The sequence below is a fragment of the Eptatretus burgeri genome, chromosome 3 (genome assembly GCF_056783735.1).
Source record: "Eptatretus burgeri isolate ZD-2024b chromosome 3, Ebu_testis_v1, whole genome shotgun sequence".
Classification (NCBI taxonomy): Eukaryota; Metazoa; Chordata; class Myxini; order Myxiniformes; family Myxinidae; genus Eptatretus; species Eptatretus burgeri.
The window spans coordinates 118,910,754-118,921,534 of record NC_140963.1 but is presented as its reverse complement, the minus strand read 5'-3'; the positions used below and the strand labels follow the sequence as shown (position 1 = coordinate 118,921,534).

At 42.1% G+C, this 10,781-nt stretch overlaps 1 protein-coding gene across 2 annotated transcripts in view; it reads right to left on the bottom strand.

Annotated features, from left to right (window-relative positions):
* Positions 1–10,781, bottom strand: part of LOC147030825 (factor VII-activating protease-like) — a 74,558-nt gene that overhangs the window by 39,227 nt on the left and 24,550 nt on the right. For both annotated transcript variants that reach the window (XM_085875328.1, XM_085875327.1), the window contains 2 exons: positions 4,811–4,957; positions 2,226–2,351 (listed from right to left, as the gene is read on the bottom strand). In XM_085875328.1, the coding sequence (XP_085731454.1) occupies positions 2,226–2,351; positions 4,811–4,957 (273 nt within the window). The remainder of the gene's footprint in view (positions 1–2,225; positions 2,352–4,810; positions 4,958–10,781) is intronic.

The window sequence follows — 10,781 nt, the reverse complement described above, 5'->3', positions numbered from 1 at the left end:
ATTGGCACCACGTTTGGGGTGGGGGAGGAACGGGGCCCCGCTTTTGCACTATCTCAGCGTGGGAGGAAGTGGAAATTGTTGATGCCCTGGGGGAGGGGAGTGGCTGGCTGGCTTGGGTCCCGCGACGAGACGAGCGATCCCCCACACCGCAACCTCGTTGCCGACCGCCGTCCTCCTTGCCTCGGACCAGAGCTTCCGTGCCCCGACCCGCCGCCTGCAGCTCCACCGTGCGCACTCGACTCAACTCCACCAACGCAACGCTCCTTGTCTCCAAAAGCAACTCCTCCCGACCTGGTAATTCTCGCGCCTTTATAGCCGGCAGGAGAAGCCGATATGCAAATATGCGGATCAAAACGCGATTGCAGGCGTGGCCACGCCACCCTCTGTTCAGCCATTGGTCCGGCAAAAAGGGGCGTGAACCTCCCTGGATCCGCGTATTTGCATAAACGGACTTCACCTATGCGCGCTTGGAGGCGGGGCCAAGCCGCCTCGCGTTCGCCCATTGGATGGAGGGGAAGTGGGCGTGAAGCGTTTCTGATCCGAATTTTCCCCTCGGAAAGGCCGCCATTCGCGCTTGCGGCTCGGTGCGTTCGGCACCAATCGCCGAACGGGCCCAAGACAGCCCGACGTTCAGTGTTCACAGGTGGTGCGGGAATGGCCGTAGAAGCGATGATGTGGGATGAGGTTGTGAAGGTAAAGGCGAAGGTGGTGGTGTGGCGTTGTTATAGTGTGGTTGGCACTGTGGTGGGGATGGCGTGGTTGTTGAGATGCTGTTTGTTTGAAATAAAAGATAGAGAAAGAAAAACGACTAACTCAAAGTGTCGCAGCCCGGATGGATCACATAAATTCCCTCTATACAACGGGTTTGAGCTAACTACACATGTGCCTATGGAGATATCTCACCTGAGGGCCCTTTATGGTGTAATGCAAATTTCCACAGCCGTAACTATATATATATATATATATATATATATATATATATATATATATATATATATATATATATATATATATATATATATATATATATATATATATATATATATATATATATATATATATATATATATATATATATATATATATAGTGTATGTACAATGTCAAGGCTCGTGGAGGAGATAGAACAGATCAAAACGACCAGGAGAAAGAGAGGAAACACACCAACAACAGGTTTGAGGAATGAAATAGAAGGAGACTTGGTCAAACATGGGATGTGGGGAAGAATGAGGGCTAGGATAAAATGGACACAGAAGGAAACTCTCAGGAAGGAATAATTCGAAACTTGGAAAGAGGTGGGCTTGGGGGTTAATGGGGGATAGAAAAGATCATGGTTTTGGATGGAGGATGATCTGAGATGGTGGTGAACAGCAGCTGTCTTGAAGCTCTGGAGGGAAGAATGACATTGAAGAGAACGTGGGAGTTGGTTACACAGGTGGGAAAAAGAGGAACGAATGAATGGAGGTGAGCAGTGATTCTGGATTTTTTTTTTGGAGCTTGCACATATATCTTGTGCAGGACAAAGATATTAGAAGACGTCACTGTACTTTTAGACGATTTATAATGACATTAGTGGATAATGGACAAAGCAACACAGTATTTTGGATTTGAACCTGATATACTGGCAACATGAGGCATGCCTTTGATTGGGAATACTGAAGAGACCAACCTGAACTCATCATCGACTGTAAAGTCTTTGTCTGTAGCTTGAGGGAGTACTGCTCCCTCCTGGAGGATGGTGGCCTCACCTTATACCTGTCTTTCCTGGATGCTCTGTAGTCAAAATTTCTGAACATCATTGGCATTTCGTACCTGGAGGGTGAGGCACAGGGCCTGTTGCATTATCATCGCAGACGTGTTGGTGTGGCTTCCTAATGTGTTATCATCTGGCTTCTGGTCTTTCTCACCCCGCTCTTCAACCCACCAAGATACACTTTTTCTTCTTGTAACGCCCTCTTGGTTAACCGCTTTAAATCCATGCTTACTGCTCACCTCCACTCCTTTTTCCACTTCTCTCATGCTTGGGATGCCATCTTGCTGAGTTGAATCCCACTCCTTCCTCCAGGTCTTCAATGTGGCAACCTACTTTCATCCCATATCTTCTTCCATCCCACCTGTGATCTTTATTTAAATTTATTTTTCACTCCTCTTCATCTCAGGTTTTTTATATACATATATATATATATATATTTTTTTTTTTATCGTAAACCCTGCAGATAACACATACCTTTCTGGCAATGCTTTCCATAGTAGACACTATGACAAGTGCACGACTTTTGGAAACTCCAAGATTGGTGGTTGAACACGGAAGTGCACTCTCCGTCATGAAGACATGGGTTTGAAGCACAGGGATCTGCAGGAAAATGAGAGAATGTTAAAAAAAGTTTTTAAATCTTGCATGCAATCATCTTAAATCTTTAAAATAGACCACGTGCACTGCCCATATTCGGAAAAGTGATGACCTCGTATACAGGACAATACTCGAGCTCCATGCAGGTACTTGGAAAGGAATTTAAATCTATACCATAAAAATACATTCATGTCTGTGTGTGCTTGTCTGTGGAAAAAGTTACACTACGTACTTGAGTTTCTTTATTACGTACTGTTTGAACACCAGTTGCACAGCGACGACGTTGATTAGAACATACCTTTGAAACCGTTAGGCCATTTAGATTTAGACCCCTTTGAACCCTTTAAACCTTGAGATGCCTTAGACCTTTTAAGACCCTTTAAGAATTTATATCCTTGAGACCCCATAGACCCTTTAAACCCGTTTGACCCTTTTAGACCCCTTAGACCTGAAGTACTATTGGAACATACTCTTTGGACCTTTAGACCTCTTATGACTCCTTCGACCCCATTGACACATTAGACTGACCCTTTAAACCCCTGTAGACTCTTTGAACCATTATAAAACCCTTGGACTCCCTTAGACCTTTACACCCTTTAGACCCCTAGGACTGCAGATCATTTATACCCTTTGAGACCATTTAGATCCATCTATATCACTTTAGATATTTTAGACCTTTTAAGACCACTTAACCCTTTGGACCCTTTCAAATCCTCAGATACCTTCAGACTCTGTCGACTCTTTAGGCTTTTATACTCCTTCAGACCACATAGACCCTGAGACCCCTTAAGACCTTTTTTTTTTACCCTTTGAACAACTTTGATCTGTTTAGACATTAACTTCCATCAGAACATACCCTTTGGATATCTAGAACCTTTAATACCCCCATAGACCATTTGGACCAATTTGAACTCTTAAACCCTTTAGATATTCACACCCTGTTGACACCATAGACCCTTTCGACCTGTACACCTTTTAAGACCCTTCAGACCATTTAGCCCATTCAGACTCCAAAGACACTTTAGACCCCTTACATCCACTATACCCCAGAGACCCTTAAGACCCTTTAAATCACTTTAGATTCTAACTACTATTGGAACATAGCCTTTAGCCCCTGAGAACACTTTAAGACCCTTTGGATCCCTTCGACCTCTTAGACCACTTAGACCATTTGGACCTTTACACCTTTAGACTTATAGACCTTTAGACCCCTTTAAACATGCACAACACAAACATCAAAAGAGTTATTGTAATATACAGATTATACTTTTTTCAGCAAGTAATGCACAAACTCTACCCACACCGAGGGTGGGTACTCTGCTCATATTTTTAGATCCTCGTGGAGGATCTCGAAGTCTTCCTCACGTTGTTGTTCTTCATCTTCTTCCTGTGGACTTTTTTGTTTCACATCCTACAGTTTTCATCGAAACTTCCTGAAACTTGGCGTACATATGTAAAAATACCCTGCGCAGACAGTAACCATCTCCGATTTTGAAAATTCCTCATAGAAAAAAAGTTATGACGTCAAAATATCTCTGCTAATGGAAATCGCCTCAAAAATTATCTCCGAAACTAGGCAAGCGTTTTGAATTTTGTTTGCGGGAATCGAACGGGGCATTAGCAGAGATTAATTACCGCACATATGATACATCACTATGACGTCATATCAATTTTATGACGTCATTCCTATTTTTTTGACATTTTTTGTTTCACAACCCAGAGTTTTCATCGGATCTTCGTGAAACTTGCCATGTATATACAGAAAGCCCACGCGCGGGCAGTAACCATGTCCGATTTTGGAAATTCTTCCTAGAAAAAAGTTATGACGTCAAAATATCTCCGCTAATGGAAATCGCCTAAAAAATTATCACCGAAACTAGGCAAGCTGTTTGAATTTTGTTTGCGGGAATCAAGCCGGGCATTAGCACAGATAATTATTTATCGCAAGCCTGATACATCACAATGACATCATATTCGTTTTTATGACGTCATCATTAAGGGGACGAGGATCTTAGCTCATTTGAGCTTGTTTTTTTTTTAAATATTTGATTACCTGAGAAGCATTGAAAATTGGAAATGAGGTGGAAATGATTACACACTGATCTGAAAAATGTAACATGTCCTTGAATCCCAGAAAATCTGTCTCACTTTTTCGCTCCAGAAGGATTGTCAAACGAACCCGCCTAGTGACAATATGTGAATACCCTAATCTCGATAGTACGTGTTTAGGAAAGAGATCACAGCATAAACATCAAACTCCTGGACCGTGTTCAACGTATTGCGTCACTTTTGCTATCAATACCAAGATGGCGTTTTTCAGCTGGCCTGGGAGGGGAAGGGGGGGGGTTGGGGAGGGAGAGCAGGGGGGGGGAATTGTATTGTATCTTTGGTACTTGGTCCATTTACTCAGAATACAATGACAATATTCAAAAAAAACATGAGCTTCCTGTCCTTTAACAAACCGTTGGAAGTTGGCTCGTCCCAAAAGTCATGATTGTCATCATCTTCATCCATTTCCCCCTCGTGAACATCTGTCTCCCATTGGTCCCATTTGTCTGCATCATCCTCATCATGCTCATCGCTGAAAGAGATCTCAATGTGCACGTGTCCTGAGAGTGGGTGAAGTCAAATAGCGAACAGAGAGACCAAATTACTTTGCGATGCACAAAAACTTAACCTTGATGAGACGTTGAGCACAATGTGCTGGAAACAAAGTTGATTCTTACAGTGTGTCCCATATTAGACTGAACCAATTATACATTAAATAACTTTAATAAAAACAATCCTAATTTCAATTATCATTCAAAACGTTAACCTATATACATTAGCTTTTGATTATTCTTGTTCTTTTGCCACAGGTAGATGATCATTCATTCATTTCATATGCAGTCTGTAGCTGCTGGTTGCATGATTGTTGGGAGTATGGCTATGCAAAGGAATTGGTAATTTGTTTGGGATGTCGGCGATAGCTCGCCTACTCTTCATGAATGACACCGAGAGATCTATAACGTCCACCAACTAATGCTTGGAGATTGTATGCCCGACTTAACGTCCATTCGTGGGACGGCACACACATTGATGCCTCGCTTGGCCTGCGAGACACCAGGATGACAGTTTATAGCTCGGTCAGAATTTAGACCCAGGCGAGACAGCTCAACGGTTGAGTGGGCCATCCGCCACTTCAAGGCCATCCTGCCACCCAAAGGTAGGTGATGCAACAATGACCATTATTTCATCATCTATCTCCAACTCATTACCTCTGCCCACCTAAGATGGAAGGAGGTTGTTTTCACCCGTTTGTTACTTGGCGAAAAAAAAAAAACTCGCCAAGTAACTTGGTCTGTGGCGTCTGTCTGTCTGTCTGTCTGTCTGTCTGTCTGTCTGTCTGTCTGTCTGTTTGTCACACGATTTCTGTCCACATTTTGCAAGCAATCGTTCTGAAATTTTTTGTGTGTGTAGGTGACTGGCCAAGGACAGCAATGCTTAATTTTGGTGAAGACCCGAATCCGGATCCGGATTTGAGAATTATTTCAGTGATTCTTCACCATTGAGAGATGGGGTCAAAAATGATACAGAGCACTATATCTCAAAAGGTTATGGATGGATTCATATGAAACCTGGTGGACATGTTGGGAGTGCCACGAGGAAGAATGGATTCAATTTTGGTGAAGATCCGAATCTAGATCTGGATACGTGAATTATTAAAAATGTTAAACTGATTCTTCACCATGGAGAGATGGGGCTAAAACGATATTGCATGATATCTCAAAAAGTTGTAGACGGATTCGGATGAAACTTGGAAGACATGTTGGGTGTGTGACGAGGATGAATCGATTCGATTTTGGTGAAGATTCGAATTCGGATCCGGATACAAGAATTTTAAAGTGATTCTTCACTGTTGAGAGATGGGGCCAAAAACTATGCACAACATGATATCTCAAAAAGTTGTGGACGAGTTATGACAAAATTAGGTGGATGAGTTGGTTCGGTGATAAGAACAAGTCAATTCGATTTTGGTTTATGTCCAGATTCAGATCCGACCAATCAGCGGGATATAAAATGTAAACTGTTCAGCCTGGTGAAGGTATGCGCTCGACTGAGTGCTGTTCCGTTTCGCCAAGTGTCGCTCTATGGTTGATTTGTTTTTTTCTGTCTGTCTGTCAATCATCTACAGGTCACAATTTAAAACCGATCTTCACGAAGCTTCACCAAGTTGTCGAGGTCGTCTCAACTGAGAAGCCTATTGAATTTTGAGGTCAAAGGTCAAAGGTCATCTCGAGGTCAAATTTCTAAAATCGTCATTTTTTCATCCGATTGACTTGAAATTGAACATGATTTGCATATTGCTTCACTGAATTGGGAAACCAACTATTTTTTGAGATCAAAAGGTCAACTCAAGGTCAAAATTCTAAAATCAGCAAATTTCATCTGAAAAATCGTCATTTTTCATCCAATTAACCTGACAATTAAACAGCAATTACACTGTGCATCACTGATTTTGGAAAGCAACAATTTTTGAGGTCAAAAGGTCAACTCAAGGTCAAACTTCTAAAAACATCAACTTCAATCTGAAAAAAAAAATTATCCGATTGACCTGAGCTTTGATTAAGATTGTCAGTTTTAATCTTAATAAAATGGTCAATTTGATGTATCCATGGAAACCTTTGGAGAGGGGGTTGGATTTCGCACGTATTGTGCTCTGCATGACGTCTCTTTCTTGTTTGTTTGTTTGTATGTCAATCACCTACAGGTCACAATTTCAAACCGATCTTCACAAAACTTCGCCACCTGGTCTGTTTGTCTGTTTTATGTCGATTGTCTACAGGTCACAATTTTAAACCGATGTTCACGAAATTTCACCACCTGGTAGAGTTTGTCATAATCAAGTAGCCCATTGTTTTTGAGGTGAAAAGGTCAACAAGATAGGCCAAAGCTAATAAAGGTCAAGAACTTTGTCAGATTTCTAAAATCCTCAATTTACATCCGATTGACTTGAAATTTCAAGAGGATTGGCATAGCAGGTCACTGAATTCAATGAAAGTATTTTTTGAGGTCAACGTAGGCCAAAAGGTCACCATCGGCCAAATTTCTAAAATTGTCAATTTTCATCCAAGTAACTTGAAATTTGAAGAGGATTTGCATATTTGGTCAATGAATGCAACCATCAATTGTTTTTAAGGTCCAATTTGTTTTAGGGGTTACGCAAGTATCGTGCTCTGCACGACATCCTTCTTGTTTGTTTGTTTATCCGTTTGTCGGCAGAATATCTCAAAAAGTTGTGGATGGCTTCAGATTAAATTTGGTGGGTAGTTGGCTGTGTGACAAGGACTAATTGATTTGATTTTGGTGAAGATACAGATCTGGAGACAGAATTTTTCAGTGATTCTTCACCATTGAAAGATCGGGCCAAAAACGATATAAAGCACGATATCTCAAAAAGCTGTGGATAGATTCCAACGGAACTCGGTGCACAGGTTGGGTGTGTGTGACGAGGAAGAATTGATTTGATTCTGGTGAAAATCCGAATCCGGATCCAGGAGGAGGTGTGCATGCGCACTACCGAGTGCCCTTTGAGTTTCTCCTTATTGTTGCCAAAAGTGGCGTTGAATAACTACAAATGAGTGGGTCTTTTCAAATCACAATGTGATGTTAAAACCCTGTTTTGGTTTGTAAGCGGTCATGGTTTCATGAACTTTCTTTGTGAAAAGTAAAAAAAAAAATTTTTTTAAAAACAAGTAAGACAGAAGTTTACGCAGAATCAAATGCTTGGGTCGAGAGTTAAAATCTAACAATTAAAATACTTCAAATACAAGATCTAGTCTCTTGAAATAGTGATGCGACTGAGGACAAAAATTAACATACTGACGGTGTGGTGGTCTTGCCCACAGGTGTACACAATAAGCAAGATGATGAACGAATAGGACAAGTGGAGAGAGAGAGGAGAGGAGAGGAGGAGGGGAGGCAACACTAACTTACAAGTAAGAGGGTTGGATTGAGACAGGACTTTCTCCATGAAAAAGGAGGTGATTATATGAGTTCCTTTACAAGGAGCTTCAATGCAGGAGGGGTTCCATTAGGGCCATCAAAGCATCCACTTTGATTGCCAAACCTGTGGTTGTTTCACCATGCTCTATCCTTTTTATATACCAAGCATCAAGTAAAGAAGCAGCACACACCATTTTTCAAGTTTTTGGTATGACTCGGCTGTGATCGGAATCGAAACGCAGACCTCCCAGACTCGGAGCAGACACTTTAACCATTACACCACCGAGTCTGAGCGAAGAGATCTGGGAGTAAAAACACCCCACAGATGTCTGTGCTTGCCCCACTGTTCTCATCCCCACTCCTCCAACCCCCCACACCTCCTTCTCCACAGTGAATTAAAATTGACAAGTCATAATAAAATTAATTTAATGCTAAAGGATGTAGGGATGGTATGCCAAAAGCAATATAAATTATGTCGGGATGGTCACTTGACATTATCATGTGAAACCATCCATACATCCATCCATCCATTAGGACCATACTCTGTGCAGAGCGTTGGTGCCACCGAAGCAGTCTCCTTGGCTATTGGGAACAATCCTGGACGGGTCGCCACTCCGACACAGTATACCAGCATGCTGGCACTCATTTTGCCGACCTCGGAAGGATGACAGGCAGAGTCAACCCCACCTGGTGTTAATTCAACAGCTGAGCGGGATTTGAACTCAGGACCCTAGGATCCCAAGCCCACTACCTTAACCATTAAGCCAACACCAGGCATACCCATACATCCTTATTTGAATAATGGTTTTCTTTTTCTTTTTTTTCTTTCTTTCTTTCTCTCTTTCTTTCTTTCATGAGTGTTATTGGATGTGCAGGTACTTTTATAGGTTTACAAGTTTGTGTGTTCGTAGATTTTTTTTTGAGGATTTGTGTTGTATTAAGCATGTGGAGTGTCCGTGCCATCCATCCATTGAAAGTTCTGGATAAACTGTGAGATTTCAAGGTATAGATGTAGGTTTAGGCAATCAATAAGGTATAGATGTAGCACAGGCTTGATGTGCCGAATGGCCTTCTCCTGAATCCAAGTTCCATGTGCATCCTTGTGTATGTGTCTCTTTATTATGGTAGAGTTAATGGAGGTAGAAAAGATCATGGGTAGAGATGGAGGATGACATGACATGGTGGTGCACCACCAACTTAAAGCCCTGAGGGAATAGTGGGAATGAACCACCTATGGAAGACAGTTCCACAAATAGGAGAAAAAAGGAACAAAATAGTGGTGGTGTGAACCTTAATTTTGGGAGTTTAATCAGCAGGGGGTTACTGGAACAATGTGTATATCCTGGAATAGCTGGGGAGGGTGAAAGGGTTGAGAGAGCAAAGGGAGCAAGACCAGAGGTGAGGTGATTGACCTATGTGCCTTGTCCTTTGACCTCATCGCAGGAGATGCCAATAATGTTGAGAGTTTTATATTTTACAGAGTTCAGAACAGATCAATGTGAATTCGGGGCAGCCCACAGGGGAGAGCTGTACTGTATACTCTATTGATCTGTGGACAAAAATGACCCCGTAGGCTGTAAGTAGTTTTGATTTCTCAAGGAATTATTTGGAATGATGGAGGATGTCCAGTATATGTGGTTGGCTTTCTCGGTCAACTTTGTTACATAGGCAGCCTAGTAGAGGTTATTATTGGTAGTGAGACATATAAGTTTACGAGACAGAGCCTCATCCAGTGACGGACCTTAGAAATTATGGGTGGGTTCACTCGACGATCTTTCTGGAGTGACAGTTTGCGACTGTGAAGTTTTCTGGAATTGAAAGCCATGCTATATTTGTCAAATCAACTCCAGATCAGCAGAGAGTGGTGCAGCTGCTATCTGTTTGCCAGTGGATGAGTGACGAAAACACAATTTGGAGTCTGCAAAAGAAGAAAAGGCTTTCTCGAGCATTGGAGAGTTCAGTTATGCACATGAGAAACAGACAGGCCAAGATACTGCCTTGGAGCACTCCAGCCTCCACAGGGAGAGAAGAGGGTTCCATAGATATTAACACATTGACTGCGTGAGTGGAGGAAGTCAGAAAGCCAGGAATGAAGGCGGCTTGGAATGCCGAAGGCAGCGAGCTTGGAAAACAAGCAAGATGCCAGACTGTGTTGAATGTCCGAGATATGTCCAACTAAACTCTCGATTGATATTTATGGCCTCCAACCATTCCTGAGAGGAGCAGCAGCATGTCCAGAGTTGAGTGACATCGATGGAATCCAAACTAATGGTTGGAGTTCATGTGATTTGAAAAAAAAGGAAAGAATCCATGACTGTTTATAATTGTAAGTAATATGACTGGCTTGTAGTTGATATAATCTGTTTTTGCACCCTTCGTGTAAATGAGCGTGATGTTGGATGACTTTGAGGTGGGACATGTAGTGGCCAAAGGAGGGCATGCTGAAGA